The sequence below is a fragment of the Chiloscyllium plagiosum genome, unplaced genomic scaffold (assembly GCF_037043375.1).
Source record: "Chiloscyllium plagiosum isolate Xiang-an unplaced genomic scaffold, Cpla_swu_hap1 HiC_scaffold_6, whole genome shotgun sequence".
Taxonomy (NCBI): Eukaryota; Metazoa; Chordata; class Chondrichthyes; order Orectolobiformes; family Hemiscylliidae; genus Chiloscyllium; species Chiloscyllium plagiosum.
Window position 1 is genome coordinate 17836431 of NW_028270144.1, and position 17903 is coordinate 17854333.

The 17903-nt window shown below is 41.7% G+C and overlaps 1 protein-coding gene across 4 annotated transcripts in view; it reads left to right on the plus strand.

Moving 5' to 3' along the window:
• fgf14 (fibroblast growth factor 14) overlaps positions 1-17903 on the plus strand; it is a 508919-nt gene that overhangs the window by 316618 nt on the left and 174398 nt on the right. Inside the window, exon 1 of one of the 4 annotated variants that reach the window (XM_043691271.2) lies at positions 6878-7000. The exons of 1 other annotated variant lie outside the window; for it this stretch is intronic. Coding sequence is in view for 1 of the 3 variants with exons in the window: in XM_043691270.2 (XP_043547205.1) it covers positions 9234-9426 (193 nt within the window). In the remaining 2 variants the exon portion in view is untranslated. Of the gene's footprint in view, positions 1-6877; positions 7001-7764; positions 9427-11552; positions 11662-17903 lie in introns of those variants that run through there. 2 more of the 4 variants (XM_043691270.2, XM_087987921.1) reach the window with 2 other exon arrangements.

Sequence of the window (17903 nt, forward strand, 5' to 3'; positions counted from 1 at the left end):
TGTGCAGATTAGATGGATTGGCCATGCTAAATTCCCTACAATGTTCAGGGATGTGCAGGCTAGGTGGATTAGACTTTGTAAATGTGAGATTATGCGGATAGAATAGGGCCTGGGTCTGGGTGCGAAGCTCTTTGGATGGTCAGTGTAGACTTTTCTTTTAGATTAGATTACTTACAGTGTGGAAACAGGCCCTTCGGCCCATCAAGTCCACATCGACCCTCCGAAAAGCAACCCACCCAGACCCATTCCCCTATATTTACCCCTTCACCTAACACTATGGGCAATTTAGCACGACCAATTCACCTAACCTGCACATTTTTTTTTTGGACTGTGAGAGGAAACCGGAGCACCCAGAGGAAACCCACGCAGACACGGGGAGAATGTGCAAACTCCACACAGACACCTGCCTGAGGCGGGAATTGAACCCGGGTCTCTGGCACTGTGAGGCAGCAGTGCTAACCACTCTGCCACCGTGCTGCCCTTCTTGATGGGTTGAATGGCCTCCTACCGCACTCTGTGAACCTCCAGGTAAAGAGGTTTATTTGACTATTGGATTCATTAGTGACTATATATAAAATCTCTAGATCCTAACTTCCCCTTCAGTGATCACATTGGAAGCACTCCAATGTCTCCATTCTCCTGATTGGAAAGCTTCATGCTATTCAAGTCCTTTTAGAGCATTTGCTCAGCCTTCAATTCTCTAGAGTAAGATGGCCCACTTCCTGCCATTTAACCTTCCCAAAATGGATGACTGATTCGACATTCAACAGCAGCTGACAGGGGAGAATTCTTAATTTGGTGTTTTACGAATTTGAATGGGTACAACGCTGATGAAATTTAATTCATTGCCAAGTGAACTGTCATTGCTAAGATTAATTTTGCAATATTAAAATCCTGCTGTAGATCAAATAACTATTCATTATTTCATCCATAATCTCACAAGATTGAATTAATTTACCTGAAACTTGTACATTATTACCAATGAATCAAGTCATTGAGTGAATGAAAATATTTGTATTTAAGTATCAAATCATTAGCAATATTACTAAAGGTAGGAGCAGCAGTAGGCCTTTGACCCTTTGAGCCTGCTCCACCATTCAATAAGATTATGCATGACCTTATTGTGACCTTAGCTCTGCTTTCCTGTCTGATCCCAGAACCCTTGACTCCATTGTTGATGAAAAATCAATCTAAATCAGTCTTCAATAAACTTAAAGACTGAGCCTCCACTACCTTCTGGGGAAGAGAATTCTGCATTGTGACAACAGTTTGAGAGAAAAGATTTCTTCTCATTTCTGTCAATGATTATTGTTCTCTGGTCAGATGCACCAACATAAGCGACGTTCTGGCTTTGTGAACATGATCTCTAAGGGCAGAGGCAAGTGATCCAGAAGAATGGAGGAGGTGTCTGTTTCTGAGGCAGGCAGGGCCTAGTGCACTGTTTTCAAAACTGTAAAAGTAAAGGTGAAAACGTAAAGCATGCCTGCTGTTCTCAGCCCCTCACTCCCTTCCCTCTCCAAGCCAATCCCAATAGTTGCAATGCTCTCCATGCCAACCAAGTATGGCCCCACATCACTCCTTGCAACCTTGTGCTTGTGGATTCATCTCCCATAACTCCTCATGCCACCATGCCCCTATAATCCCCAGGTCCCTTTATTGTTCATAGCTAACTCACCTAGTATCCATCATTGGCATACCTTAGGAGGCATGCTGATAGATTATACCAAAAAGACATTCAATATATTGAATTTCCTTTAACTAATACCTTACGGAAACAATCATTTCACTTAAATGTTTAATCCCTTATGTAACCATCTATTTCCGTTCAAAAGCAGTTCGAACTGTGCATCAAGGAAAAATGATTAGGTTGTCTCATAATGTTCAATGGCAATACCATAATTGAATCCCTAATTATCAACATTCTGGGGGTTATCATTAACCAGAAACTGAACAGATCTAGCTGTATAATATTGTGATTACAAGAGATGGTCAGAGGCTGGGAATTCTGCAAGTGAGTAAGTCACCTCCTATCTCCCCAATGCTGGTATACCATCTCCAAAGCAGAAGTCAGGCAGATGTTGAAAAAGCTTCACTTGCTTGGATGAGTGCATCTCTGACAACACTCAACACTATCCAAGCCAAAACAACCTGTTTTACTTGCACCACATTCACCACCATCAGCATTTACTCTCTTCACCATCGAAGCAGAGTGGTAGCACTGTGTAAGATCTACAAGATACACTGCAGTAACTCACCAAATATCCAATGATAGGACCTTCCAAGACCCTGATCTCCCCAGCTGGAAGGGCAAGGGTGTTAGATGCAAGGGAACACCACCCTCTGCATATTCCTCTCCAAACTACATATCATCCTGAATTGAAACTATATTATTGCTCTTCACGATCACTAAGTCAAAATCTTGAATTACCCTTCTTAAGAGCACTTTGAAGATACCTAAACTCCAAGGACTTCAGTGATTCATGATAAAGCTCACTACTACATTGTCAGGGCAATCTGAGACAGATGATAAATGTTGGACTAGGCAACTACACTACATGAATCACTTATTTTTTTAAAGAAAGCACTTTTATGCACAAGCCTGGCTACTTTTCACTATCCCAAGGCTCATTTAACTCCGCCAAAGGGTGCCTTACCTCCAATAAAGGGCTCCTTACCTCTCCCACAACCTTCACCAAAGGTATCCCTCATTCAGTTCTAAAGGGGTACCTTACCTATCCAAAAGGGTACTTTGGCTATCCCATGAATGAGTTGAGTGAGCCTTCTCTGAACTGCTTCTAAAGCAATTCTATCTTTATTTTTCAAGATAGGAGACCAAAACTGTACATGTGCACAGCTAACTGATGAAGGAGCAGTGCTCCAAAACCTAGCGCATCCAAATAACCCTGTTAGACTATAATCTGGTGTTGTGTGATTTTTAAAATTGTACATAACACTCTGATGTGGTCTCGCTAACACCTGTACGTCCTATTTTCATAATCTATTGCTTTTGCAATAACATAACTGTTTCATTCCAGTTGCCATCCTAATCACTTGCTGTACCTACATACTAAGCTTGTGATTCATGTAGAGGGGACCCAGTTGCCCCTCTACCAAAGAGTTCTGCAAAATGTCTTTGCTTTAATTCACTTGTAGGATGCAGATGTCACTGGTTGGGTCAGCATTTCTTGCCATCCCTAGTTGCCCTTGAGAAGGTAATTGTGAGCTGTCTTCTTGAACCACTGCAGTCCATGTGCTGTAGGTAGATGTGCAATGCTATGAGGGAGGGAATTCTGGGGTTTTGACACAGCAACAGCGATACATTTCCAAATTAGGTTGGTGAATGGATTAAAGGAGAAGTTGCAGGTATTGGTGTTCCCAGGTATTTACTGTCCTTATCCTTCTAAATGGAAGTGGTCATGGGTTTGGAACCTGCTATCTAAGGATCTTTGGTGAATTTCTGCAATGCATCTTGAGATGGTGCACACTGCTGCTACTGATCATTGGTGGTACAGAGAGTGGATGTTTGTGAATGTGGTAGTAATTATTTGGCTGCTTTGTCCTAGATGATGTCAAACTTCCTGAGTGTAATCGGAACTGCACCCCTCCTGGCAAGTGCGGAAATGAGTTACTTGCTGTAGTATTCCGAGGCTCCTTTGTAGTCACTATACTTCTATGATTAGCCCAGTTCATTTCTGATCAATAGTAGCCCTTAGGATGTTGCTAGCTGGTGAATGTCAAGGGGTGATTGTCAGATTGTCTCTTATTCAAGATTAGACTAGATTCCTTACAGTGTGGAAACAGGCACTTCGGCCCAACCAGTCCACACTGACCCTCCGAAGAGTAACTCACCCAGACCCATTTCCCTCTGACAAATGCACCTAATACTATGGGCACTTTAGCATAGCCAATTCACCTGACCTGCACATCTTTGGACTGTGGGAGGAAACCGGAGCACCCGGAGGAAACCCACGCAGACACAGGGAGAAAGTGCAAACTCCACACAGACAGTTGCCCGAGATTGGAATCAAACCTGGGACCCTGGTGCTGTGAGGCAGCAGTGCTAACCACTGAGCCACCGTGGTGTTTGTCTGGTTCTTGTTACTTGCCACTTTTCAGCCCATGCCTGGAGATTACTTTTTCTGGAAGTGTTTAATGTTCAATCTGCAGAAAATAATTTAGAAAATAAATAATGCACAAACCCATTTCTGCCATGAGACCACACACTAATGACATGTAATGAAATGAAAATACAAATACAGCTAATTGCATTTTTGATTAACAGGAAACAGATGAGTAATAGATACAGTCTCAATCCTCATTTTGCAAATTTCTTAAGCAAAATAGCTCAGCAAGTATATGCAAGCTTTTGATTTTTATTTGTGTTTTTCTTAATTAGGGAATAATGATAGATGTTCATGTGATGGAAAATAGCTTTGAATTGTATTGATGGACAATTAATTCTGGACACTCCTTGTTACACTTCAAATTATTTCATGGGTTATGAACCTTGCTGCTAACACTATCCATCTCGAATTGTCCTTGAGAAGTTGATAGTGAGCTGTCTCCCTAAACTGTTGCAGCCCATGGGCCAAAGTGTTTTTAAGATGGAACATGAAGGATGCAAAATATCCCATGGTTCTGTTTCAGAGAAGAGCAGCGAGCTGTCTTCAGTTCCTCAGCCAATAGCGCTGAAACAAATGACCTTACTATCTATCAGATTGCTATTTGCAGGTGCTTGCTCGATGCAAAACTAGCTGTGGTGTTTCTGTGTATGACAATAATGTTTTGGAGTCATCCATAATAGAAAGAAAGATTGATCTGGTTCTTGGAAGGCAATCATCTTAGCCCCGGGAAATCACTGCAGGAATTCCTCAGGTTGTAATGATCTCTGAAGAGATCGATATCTTTTAAAAAGCAATTTAGAATTCCAGTGAATAGCAGAAAGAGTGCCACTTACTATTTACTATTAAAAAAGACTACTTTTGACTAAATATTATCCTTGTAGGCATCTTATACTTTAAACCACAAACAGAACATTGCTCTTTTACTTTAGCACAAAAGAGGAACAGATTTCACAGATATATTTTACACTTTCTTTTAAGAAGACATTCACTTGTTCCAGAACATGTAAGAGTGATCCAGAGCTGCTGATAGTTTAACACTGTTAACTTTTAATCTTAGAATGGTCTTTCACAGTGAGATTTGTCCCATGGAGACACTTCCTTTTTTGCAAGTCAGGCTTGTCTTGTTTTGACTTCTCATGAGTTTGATTTTCCTATTCCAAGCAGAACTCCTCTCTGACTCCCAGATCCTGACAGACTAGCTTTGCTTCAGAGATATCGTAAAAACTCTTTCCATCATAAAGTCCATCCTCATGATAACATGGATCTTGTTCCAGGTAGATATTCATTGGCTATCATTCTGACACAATCTCTTTTATCTTGAAAATTTAAAGCATAGGTGCTAAAGCATAACATATATCTTAACATTTTTCTGGGACTTTGGAGATTCGCAATCCATTAAATGTTAGTGTGGCCTGCTGCCATTGTCCACAGTGTAAACACTTTGGACCTTCTTCCCAGTTAAAAAAATAACTCTTTAATCTCTAAGAATTAAACCAGGCCACTGTCAGACAGGTTCCAGAGTAGATCACATGATTCCCTTCATTTTTTTCTTAAATTGAAAGGCATTGCCCCAAAGCATAGGCATCTTATAAACCACAGAATTGTAAAAAAAGTCCAACCATCTCCAGTCATTTCATCAATGTTTTTCCCCCCAAATAAAGGATGGGAAGTGGGAAAGGTTTCTGATTATTTGTATGATGTTCAATTCCATTCAGTCTTTGGCTGGACTTAGCAAGACCTAGACAAAATTCAGGCTTAGGTTGATAAGTGCCAACTTACATTGGCACCACACAACTGCCCGACAATGACTGCCTCCCCTTGATTCTCAATGGCTTTACCATCGCCAGATTCCTCAGCATCAACAGCTGGTTTAAGCTGATATTGACCAGTATCTGAACTATAAAAAATATTCTTGCCTTATTTTGATGAGTGCCGCTACAGCAACATTCGAGAAGCTCAGGGACAAAATAACACGCTTGATTGGTACCTCCAATGAATAATTCTTTCCTCGACTACATCTGGCAGACTGAAGGACAGTTAGAGAAAGGCTGAAAATACTGGCCAAGATAGCAATGCTCATATCCTATGAACAAATGCCGATAACTATACTTCAGTGGGTGTTGAGAGCGTTCGGACAACCTGAGGCGTTGAGAAGGTACCGTAGAAATTCAACTATATCTGGATCAGCAACAGAGGAGCTGGAAACTGCTTAACAGGTCCATTCTAGCCCACTCAGTACGATCACCCCTGCCCAGACGACATCCTTTTCTAGATCAGTCACTCAGCAATCAGTAGCTGTGTTTTTAGCAAGGTCCAGATTTGGATCATTCAATTTCAGACAGAGTGGAGTTCTAGTTTTCTGTGTAATCTGAGCTCTTAGGCATTTAATTGATGACATTAATTCTGTCATTCGGCTGTCATGGTGTTATTAAGCGGACCTGTGTCCAAAAGCAAAGCTGGGATGCATAATTTTAAAGCCGTTGCAACGTTTTAAATTACTATTTGTACGTTGAATATGGTCAGAGGGAATTCCAACGCACTTTGTTGCAAATGTTCCTTTTTGAAACAAGGCTCGATGCTGTACCGTTCCGGGTGAGGCGGCAGGGGGCTCCCTCGAGTCTCCTGCCGAGCTTTGAGCAGGAAAACCCTCTTCAAGAGTATCAGTGTTTGGAGGGAGTGGCTGGGGGAACCTGTGATCGACTCGGGATAGACCAGCGCTTATGTGTGGAGGGTGGGGGAGGGCGTGAAGGAGGCTGAAGGTCGGTGGTCGTGCGGGCACCCTTTCTGGAAAGGACGCCTTTTATTAAAACGCGACCCAAATGAGGATTGCAACGCAGGTTTTGTGAGTGCGTTATCCTGCAGCAGTTATCAATGAAGTAAGGAAAATAACATACCAACACTGTTACCGATCGATGCTATACGCATAGCAGGAGTTTCCCTTTTATGTATATATAGTGTCTAAAGGATTTGTGGCAGCACCCCGGCTTTGCAATGGAGCGATTGAGTCAAAGGAAGGGGAGGCGCAGTCAAAAGGGAAATAGGAATTCCTGTAATCACGTATCAACCAGGCTTTGGGAAAATCCCTCGACCCTGATGGGTCACCTTGCCCCTCGCCATCTCATAGATGGATCTGATGGGGTCGGCTGGGGTGACCGTGACTGAGCGTGTTCCTGTAGTGGATGGAGTCCCCGCACCTTCGGGGTGATCCAGTGGTCGCTGTCCGCGGTGCTGAATCTCCGATCCGCGGGGTTAGCCCCGCTCCCTGCCGGCCTCAGTGTTAAAACTAATCACCCTCCTGTTTCTACCACCGCCCTCACCCCGCGAACAGTGCATCCACCCACCGCTTGTGGCTTATTCACTGTGAAACATGTACATTACATCAGTGTGACCGGGGTGAGCTTGACAAGTACACTCACACACACACACATACACACACACACTGACACACACACACTCATTCATACACACACACACACTCACTCACACACACACACACACACAGTCACTCACACACACACTCACACACACACATACACACGCACACACACACACACATTGACACACACACACACACTCACACACACACTCACACACTCACTCACACACACACACACTCACTCACATACACACACACACACACACACTCACTCACACACACACACAATTATTGTGGAGAAGGACAGTGTTTCGCGCGGTTGTTTTACCATCATGTCTGCGCTAGGGATGTTTTACCCGTTACAGGAGGAATGAATGTGCAGAGCTCTTGTTGGGTGTAGGCATGTGTGTGCAGGAGGGTGCTGAGCCCTATCTGTCTCTGCCGGTCAAAGACGGGAACCTTGTTCAAAAATAAGGTATTTGTAGGAAGTGCTCCATTTCACCGGAGGAGCGTTACTGGACAGTTTTCCCATTTCTCTGCGAGAGCCCCGCTTTCACTGGTGGAAATTTTTTTCATCTACTGCCCAGGGATTCCCCCGCCATTTCACTAGTGGTGTTTCCCCATCCTACGGGAATCCTCCCATTTCCCCCGAAGGTGTTCTCCCAATTCACCGGGACCCTCCCATTTGCAGTGTTGTCCCCCATTAGAATTACGGAAGCCCTACTGTGTGGGAGCACCTATCGACTCCCAACTATATGTCCATATGCCTGCAGTCCCTTGGGGACGCTAGGGAGGAGGAAATCCACTCAGACGCAAGGAGAACGTGCAAAGTCTACCCAAGGATTGAACCTGGCTCCCTTGGGTTAAGGGGCGGCGGTGCTAACCGCTGAGCCACAGTGCCGCCCGTCTCAAGTGGCCGAGTTTTCCCATTTCAGTAGATGTCTGTCTCCCCGCAGCCCCCCCTGTTGGACCGAGACGAAGAGGGGAGTGCAGGAAAGCCGGGGATGAGCGGCTGGGAGGTTGGTGCAGCGTGGTAAACTTTCTCGCTGTCTATCTATCTGTGTGTATGTGTGTGTGTGTGTGTGTCTGCGCGCAGCTGCCTGACGGAGCAGACGTCACTGAAGGTCTGAGCTCGGATTTCTTTTGTTGTGACGCCCGGTTGCTCATCCTGGCCACTCACTCAGTGTAGACAGAGAGGGCAGACAACTGAGGAACTGCTGGCGGCTGCTGCTGCTGCTGCTGCTCTTTGGAGACGCGCAGCAACCACTTCACACTGCGCTCAGTCAAACCACCAGGGCAAGGAGATCTCACCTGCTTCCCCTTGGAGGAGTTAAAGAAGTTCCGAGAATTTGACAAGACAATAATAAAAAAAAAGAATGCGGCGAAGCCACACTGCAAGAGGATAGTCCCGTGAGGTTAAAGGCGAATTCCTGGTCTGAGCGACTGACTTGCTCCTTGTCTTGGGATTTGAGGGAAGGATGGAAGACTTGCTGAGGGAGGAGAGTGTCCCCAGATTGGTGCTAGGAGTTAACAGTGGTCTGTGCTTTTCACTGAGAGAGTCCACTGGCTCATCGCTCCCAAACACACGGCAAATCTGAGGCAGTGAACTGCAAGCAGCCACCCAAAATCTTCATGAAGGGCTTCATGCTTTGAGAGGCCGGGAGGTGTGTGCTGGATCGCCGTCGTTTTCCGGGGCTGTTTCTTGTCTCTTTTCCTGACGCGAACCGTTAGCCATGGCAGCGGCTATTGCGAGCTCCCTGATTCGGCAGAAACGCCAGGCTCGGGAGCACCACCTGGACAGACCCATGGTCACCAAACGCATTAACAGTCCTCACAAAAACAAAGGAATCTGTAATGGGAATCTGGTAGATATCTTCTCGAAAGTCAGGATCTTCGGAATGAAGAAGAGGAGACTAAGGAGACCAGGTTTGTTGTTTTTGCAATAAAGGGGGTGGGGGGGGGGAACCCCATACGAAAAGTAAACATACAGAGTGTTTCCTTGGAAGATTATAAATTCGGTGTGGATAATTGCAATGTGTTTTCTCAGTTACAGAAACTGAGGAAAATGTTTCCTGGTTTAATTTGTAGAGAGGCTCTGGGTGTGGAAATATTGAAAGGTGATGGGTGAGCAGTGTCGAGGACACTTCCCCGCCCCCCCCCCCCCCACACACACACCGAAGTTATTTGAAAGGTGTGTGTGGGTCTCAGAATGTGTGAGCCGGGTCGCTTCCTTTGCCGTCGCCTTTCCCCGAGCCGGGTGGTAAGAATCTATCAGTCGGAGAATCATCAGGTGGGGGTGGGGGGGGGAATGAGGATGTTCAGCGTAGCTGTCACAACCCATCCAACTGAAACTGGCTTCTGTCTGTCTCAAGGAGAGCGGCCCCTCAACAGCTAAAGGGCCCATTTCTGGGCCAAAGGCCGTCAGTAACCCGCAACAGCCTAAATTCTCAGCAAAGTAGTGAATGTTGCATTTACTCATTTAGAATTCCCCTCATTTTCTTCACCTGGTGACAAATCTTTGTTATTGAGGTGACATATCAGAATTTTCAAAAAACCGGTCGAATGGAACGGGCAGTTGCCTTCCAAATGTATCTGAAGAGGGTGTTTTGGCACAGAAACCTTTGGCGAAGGTGGATACATTTGTAGAAAATAGATTTGTGCATTGCATTATAAAGTCCAATTTGTTTTGTGTGTCTACAAACGACTCAGTAACCTCACAGGCTGTGTGAATGTTGGTTTCTTTATGGCACATTTGCAGATGTTTAAGATTGTAGCAAACATGTACTTCAGTTGCCCGGACACGCAGACACACTCTTTCTCTCTCATTCACACACACACACTACAAACACACTCCCTCTCACACACATACACTCTCCCTCACACACACACACACCCTCTCTCTCTCAAACACACAAACACATACACACAGATAACCATACCCAGATTGGGAACACATCTGAACCCATTCTGTTCGTCTTCAATATGGTTTTCGAGTTAGCCAATTGGAGTGGTAGCTCGCCCCCGTTTAGTTCCTCAGTCTCTGGGACCAAGAGGCACCGCAACGTGACAAAAGACCAAAACATAAAGCAAAGCACCCGATAAACCACAAATGCTCCAAGTCAGTAATTTCCACAGTCAGACCACAACAATGAATCAAAGTATATATAACGTCGAGTTCGAAGTTTCGAATAAATAGCTATGAGTCTAAGGCAGATGCAAAGTGACAGGGAGCGAGCAATAAGCACAACTTACACATCAGTAACAATTAACCTTTGCATGCTGATTTGTTCTAAAATTAGTTCTTTTCCACCCCTCAATATAATTACCTAAAAACACCCGTCCTTGCTTGAGAGTAAGGATCTGAACAACATTATTTTTAAAACCAGACACAGGTTAATACGGGAAAATTACATTGCCGGCATAAACACATGTTCCATCTCTCAACTTTGTATTGGATAGCTTTCGAAGTTGTCTTAAAGGAAATATAAATGGTAATGTGCACTCTCTTATATAACATCAAACCTCAAACAGGAGCCTATGGAAGTTGGAATCAGTGTTTTACACGAGGAGGAAACACAAAACGATCTCTCACTTAATAAAAAAATCAGTTCATGTTATCCAACATCGATGCACTTCAATTCATTCGATTAGGATAAATCTTTACATGGCCAAACGATAAAGGTTGACGTTCATGAAATATGAACAGGTAGCATTTTTGCAAGTTCAATTATAGTTGAAAGAACAAGTTAAAAGGGCTTCCTGTTGTCGCCCAAACATTAGAATCATTTACATGTAAAACCACTGGAAAGTTATCAACAATTTGACTTGTTTTAATTTTCTATTTTGTTTTTGTTGAGCTATTTAACCTTGGAAAATCCAGTATTTAATATCTCTGCTTCAAATCTTGCTCAGTGCATGACATCCTCATAATCTCTTCATTCAATGGGATTGTTTAAATGTACCTTATGCTGCGGATCACAGATAGCTCCTGTATGGGGACTACTGTCTAAAAGACAGTGATTCCAGGTTCAGTTACTTTCAGTGTAAAGAAAAAGACTTCTGACCAAGTGCAGCTTCCTCTCATCTTTGTCCTGCAATCTACTATCCATAAAGCTTGCTAACATTATCAGAGATGGAGTCTGGCAGAACTGCTCGATCAAGGTAATAAAGCATTACTGAATTTCAAAAATATTCCAATGATTTGTTATTTCTTCTTTATTTCAAGGACATTAAATACACTCCTTGATTTTCTATCAGTCGATATCAATGTTAGAATTACAAGTTTTGTAAAAAATTAAAGATCCTTAGCTGAATGACATTGCCTACAGCTTAAAGTTTGTGATTTCCTTTTGAAGAACGTTGTCACCCTTCTTTCGTAATAAGCAGATACTTATAAACATGTTTTTAATTTAATTCATTTATCCTAAGCCAGATCTAGCAATGTTAAGACTCCATACTAGGGAATCTGTTGCGCTTATACCTCATTTGTAAACAGCACAGAAGTAAGATAGGTTTTCTCAGAATGAACTCGTCTGTATTTTTAAAGAAACGAACTGACAGACATTAAAACTGGTTTGGAAAGGGTGAAAAGGCATGAGTTAATCCAGAAATCTGTACAGGTAGCTTAGACATAGTGAGCATGAAAATCAAATCAGAATCCTTTCTCTGTTCTGTTTGAGTAGCTTGCCTTGTAGTGTTTCAGGGATATGCTGTGGAATTGATTCTGCTACCTTTAATCACCCACACTCCTGTACAAGAGTTAAATATTTCACTGAGCTGTAATGTGAATGGAATTCAGTGTATGTTAACTGATCATAACAGCTGGCAGTCGGCTCAAATTTAATGTGGTATCTTTAAGTAGTTACTTTTGATTCTATCAAATCATATATAGAAATAGAATTAATTTTTATTTGTTCGAGGAAAATCTACCTCCTTGAATGTGATTTGTGATATCTGAGTTATTTTTTCAGACAAGAGTTGTTTGTTTGATATGGACTACCTTCTTGAGATTCAAGACACTTGTTTGATTGTGTTAGATTTTTATAATTTATATCCTGCTAACTTAGCAAAAATGTGTCCTGAAACACATAACTTTATGTTTCAGCTTTATTACATTGCTTTCGATGTTTCTTCATCTCAACAAGCATGTAACAGTTGGATCACTTGAGAATGAAAATGATTTTAAGAGGTTAGGCAGCAATGTCAAGGCTGTAACTCAGTCTTGGAGCTGTGCTGATATTTATACACAGTATCAGTGTTTATTTATTTAGCACCCGTAATATGAAAAAATTATCATAAGGCATTTCACAGTAACATGAGAGGGCAAGTAATGCCCTTGCAATCATTTCTTGTGAGTTTCAGTGCTTTCAGAAGCAGTTGATTACATTACTGTCTGACAAGTTGATGCTAGCTCTCTGTAATTCTGTGTAATATTGACAAACTATACTGACCTCCAATAATAAACAGTCTTTGGTCATATCATACCATGATGTACCTTTTATTCACATCATGATATTCAAATATGGAACTGTGATCCCATTCTGAATAGAAAAAACTGTTAAAATGATAACCAATTTGTTGAACATTCTCATGCAAGGCTGAGACTTATTGTGTACCCCTAACTATCCCGTGCAGCTGGTGATCACTGATAGCAAATGATTTGATACAACTGCGTGGCATTTTAAGCTTCTCCAGAAGACAATTACGAGTTGTGGATTTGGTAATGGAGTCACACATAGACTTGGACTGGATAAGGGCAGAACATTGTGCTCCTAAAGGACATTGGCAAAGCTATTCAATTTTTTTTTAATAACAATCCAACAGTTTCAAGGTTACTTTTATGGCATCTGCCCCTTTCTATATTCTAAATACATTCTAAAGTAAATGCAAAATCTCATGGTGGGATTTGAACTGATATGCAATAATTGATTTTGTCCTCCTTGACTCAAGGATGCTAAGGTCACTTGTAATATTGTTACACTCCTGTTAACTTCAACGAGTTCAGACTTGGAATCTAGTCCTCAAAGCTCAATGATTGGCTGAGTAAAGTCATCGCGCTTTCAGCATTTAATATTTATGGCTACTGATCATGCAATATTTACAGCACAGAGACAGGCCATTCAGCCCAGAAGTCCAGGCTTGGTGAGCTTCCTTACACACTACTTTATGTCAACCTATTAACATATCCTTTCATTCCTTTCTCTTGTATGTATTTATCCAGTTTACTTTTCAATGCATCAATACTGTTCACCTCAACCACTTCCTTGTGCTGGTGAGTTCCACATTTTCACCACTATTTAGGTAAAGAAGTTTCTCCTGAATTCTCTATTGAATTTTTTAGTGATCATCTTATATTTATGAACAGGGCATTTTTATTTATTCCTCAGTGCTAATAGCTTTATCAGAGCAACTGATGGGAAGAATTTACAATACCCAACATGGCCAATCAGCAGAGACACAATAATGAACCAGAAATTGCGCAGACCTTGTTATTTAAAATGTGATAGTGTGGTAGAATCAATTCTTTCAGTCAGTTTCTCCAATAACTATGACAGTCCCCTTCAAGCAGTTATTCACCCAAGCCTCTATTCCTGCAACAAAATTGTCACACTATCATACCTGGGAAACTCATAAACCATTGCAATAATATCTATAAATCAAATATCATGATTGATATCATATTTGTAAATTATTTGAAATTCACTCAAAGTTTTTCAGACAATCCAAACCTTACTGCCTTGTGTCTTGTAACAATCCTCACGATCTTAGGGGTGAATTCTGATGAAATTGTCATTCCTAACCTCTTTGGAAGAAACATGGGAACACCAGAAAATGGCATGGAATTCTGAAGCTGTTCTGCTGGTCAAATAGGAAATTTCCCCATGGAAATTCACCCTCTTGTATTACATTACGTAAATTACGGAGGATTTTCATGAGTATTTAAGGAGAAGCAGTTTTCCAGTGCTGTAGTCAGAGGCCACAGATTAAGAAAATGGATCGGAGAGGAGTTTTTGTGAATTGGAATGCACTGTTGGAATGCCGCACATTTCTGCTCCTTTATACCCATTACCCATGCTCCTTTATACCCATTACCCATGCTCCTTTATACCCATTACCCATGCTCCTTTATACCCATTACCCATGCTCCTTTATACCCATTACCTATGTTCTTACTGCCTACATTGACTCTCACTGTCAATTTTTCATTTCTCATTCTTCTTCAGATCTCTCCACAGTCTTATTCTTCTGTATCTCTGGTATCACTTCAAACCCTACGATCATCTGAGTACCTGTGCTTGTCCAACTCGGGGCTCACCAACTTCCATCTCTCCATTTCTGTCAATACACTATGCTCTGGAATCTCTTTTCTAAAGCTCCCTGCCTTTCTTATACCTTCAAAGACTTTCAGGAAATATAGTGTGGTGGTAATGTCAATGAATTAATAATGCAGAAGAGATGCATTCAAATGCTGCCGTGGCAGGTGATGGAATTTCAATTGATTGAAAACCGCTATTAATTATTTTAAAAATCCATCTAGTTCACAGGTGTTCTTCAGGGAAGGGAATCTGTTGTCCTTGCCTAGCTTGGTCTACAATAAGACTCCAGGCCCACAGCAATGTGTTTAACTCTTAACTGCTTTCTGAAATGGCTGGTCAAGTCACTCAGTTCAAGGGCAGTTAGGGATTAGCAAGGAATGTTGACTTTGCCTGTGATGCCCACAACCCATGAAAGAATTGTTTTGAAAACTTCCTTTGACCATCTTTTTGGTCGTCTGTTCTAATGTCTTTTCCATTGAAATCACTCCCACTTTTTGAGTGATTATGTTAATGCCTTTTGAGGCACCTGGGGATGATAAAGGCACTATATAAATGTAAATTGACATTGCTAAGTAGCTCAGGTGGTCTAGCAACGTTGTCTCAAAGATTATGGGATTGTTATAGCACAAAGGGAAGCAATTCAGTCTGTCATATCTGCACTAACTCTCTATAAGAGCCTTTCACCTAGTGCCACTCACTTGCCTTTACCCTTTAGGCATGCAAACATTCATCTACTGATAATTACCTACATTTTTCTTGGAAGCCTTAATTGAATAGGTTTGCTCAGTGCCTCACAGCACCAGGGACCTGGGTTCGGTTCCAATCTTAGGCCTAGCAGAATTTGCACATTCTCCCTCTGTCTGCATGGGTTTCTGCTGGGTGCCCCAGTTTCCTGATGCACAAGTTGGGTTGTTTGGTCACGTTAAATTGCTCATAGTGTTCAGGGATGCATAGGTTAGGTGTGTTAGCTGTGGGAAATGTAGGGTTACAGTGAAGGGGGATGAGTCTGGGTGGGATGCTCTTTGGACGATTGGTGTGAATTGTTGGGCTGAGTGGCCTGTTTTCACACTATGAAATCTGCCTCCACCATATTCTCAGTCACTCCATTCCAGTTTCTAGCAACTCGCTGCAGTAAAAAAGCATTTCTTCACATTGTTGTGCTTTTTTTTCATCAATCACACAAAATTGAGATCATCTAATTCTCAATCATTTCACTCATGCAAAGAGTGCTTCCTTGAGCTCTATTGTGGTACAGTGGTAATGTCCCTACCCCTAGACTGGGAGATTCAGGTTCAAGTCCTACCTTCTCTAGAGGTGTGTGATGATATGCCTGAACAGTCAACTAAAAATAGCTACAGAGAGTTTTCCCTATCTACTCTGTTTGAAGTCCCCATGATTTTGAATGTCTCTATCAATTCTCTCAATTTCTTCTTCTTCAGAAGTACAGCCACAGCAACTTCAATTTATCTACGTAACTCAGTTCCTCATCCCTGAAAGCCTTCCCATATATCTCTTCTGCACACTGTCAAATAACTTCAGATACTTACTAAAATCAATACAGCTACCATTTAAAACAATTGCCACGATGTCAGTCAAAAAATTTTTTAATGGACAATATTCAACAACAGAAGAACAAAAAGTTAAAAAGAAATAAAATTAAGTCACTGGCATACTTAAGTCCCACAACTACGCAGATAGACCACTGAAATACAACAGTATGTAAAATTATGATTGCAGTGTCAGTTGTGGCTGCACAGTAGCAGTCTTTGGACCAATCAGAAAAAAAATAAAGCTGATGCCCCTGGTGCAGCACAGTGGGGGAGTGCTGCACTGTTGGATGTAATGTACAGCTTTTGGATGAGAAGGTAAACCAAAGCCAGATCTGCCAATGCAGGTGCAAATAAAGATGCCATGGGACTACTTATAAGAAGAGCAGATGAAATCTCCCTGGCATCTTAAACTATATTTATCCCTTAGTTAACATCACTGAAACAAATTATCTGTTGCTGTTTGTGAGGGTTTGTTATATGCAAAGCTGATGTATTTCCTAAATGACAAGAATGTCTGCACTTCAAAAATATTTAGTTGGCTGGAGAGCACTTTAATATGACCTATGGATGTGAAAGTCACTACTTAAATGCAGGTCTTTCTTCTATCATTTCAGTGTTGTAGAGATAATGCATTGACCTCACTTCACTCTTGTAACTGGTTACATCATTTTTACCATGCCATTAGATTACAAACACTCTCTGCTGCTTCTATCTGGAGCGAGTGCAGAAAGAGGGGCAACAGAAGGACACAAGTCTTCACAACTCTCAGTTTTGTTTGATATCTGGCCTTGCAAAATCCTGGAATTACTCCAAGTCTTTATGCCAAATGTTCTGCCTATCTTCCCACTTGCATTATTAGATCATGTATCTCTGTATTTTTACTAAATTACTACTCTTATTACTGACATATAAAATGCCTTGTTTTAATTCACTTTCTGAGAGGTTTATTTGACTTCACTTAATTCCCTGTATAGCATCATTGTTTCTTTTCGTAGTCTTTTGCACATGTTGAATCTGACTTTTATTGATTTTAAATTGAAGGTTTCGGTATCACAAACTGTAACAAAACATCTAATGGGCAGCATACATATTGCAGTCTCCAACAAATCCATTGGTTTTGCTGTTGATTCAGTCCTATTAAGTATTATTTGATAGAAATGCCAATAACGTCAGAGCCTTCAAAGTTTTATATAGGCACTTTTTAAACAAGTTGAGACTGGAAAATGCATTATTTTATTAAACATATGAGTAAAATGAATATTATGCTTTTTAAGGAAAATCAATGCATTGGTCAGTCAGCACACTCCCAAAGCCAAATTAAAACAAAAAAAAGATAAATATAGAACAGAGTATCATGGAATATTGTGCTGTGCAATTCCAGTGTGAGGTTTGTGAGGTTTGCGTTGGTGGTATGTGTCGGTGTGAGGCAGCCTCACAAGTAGCCAGCACATCTCAGAACATTGCAAATAGTCTGAGGGCTGCTGCCAACACCCAGGATTCTGCCAAATTAGCATGTACTCAGGAAATTATCTCTGCA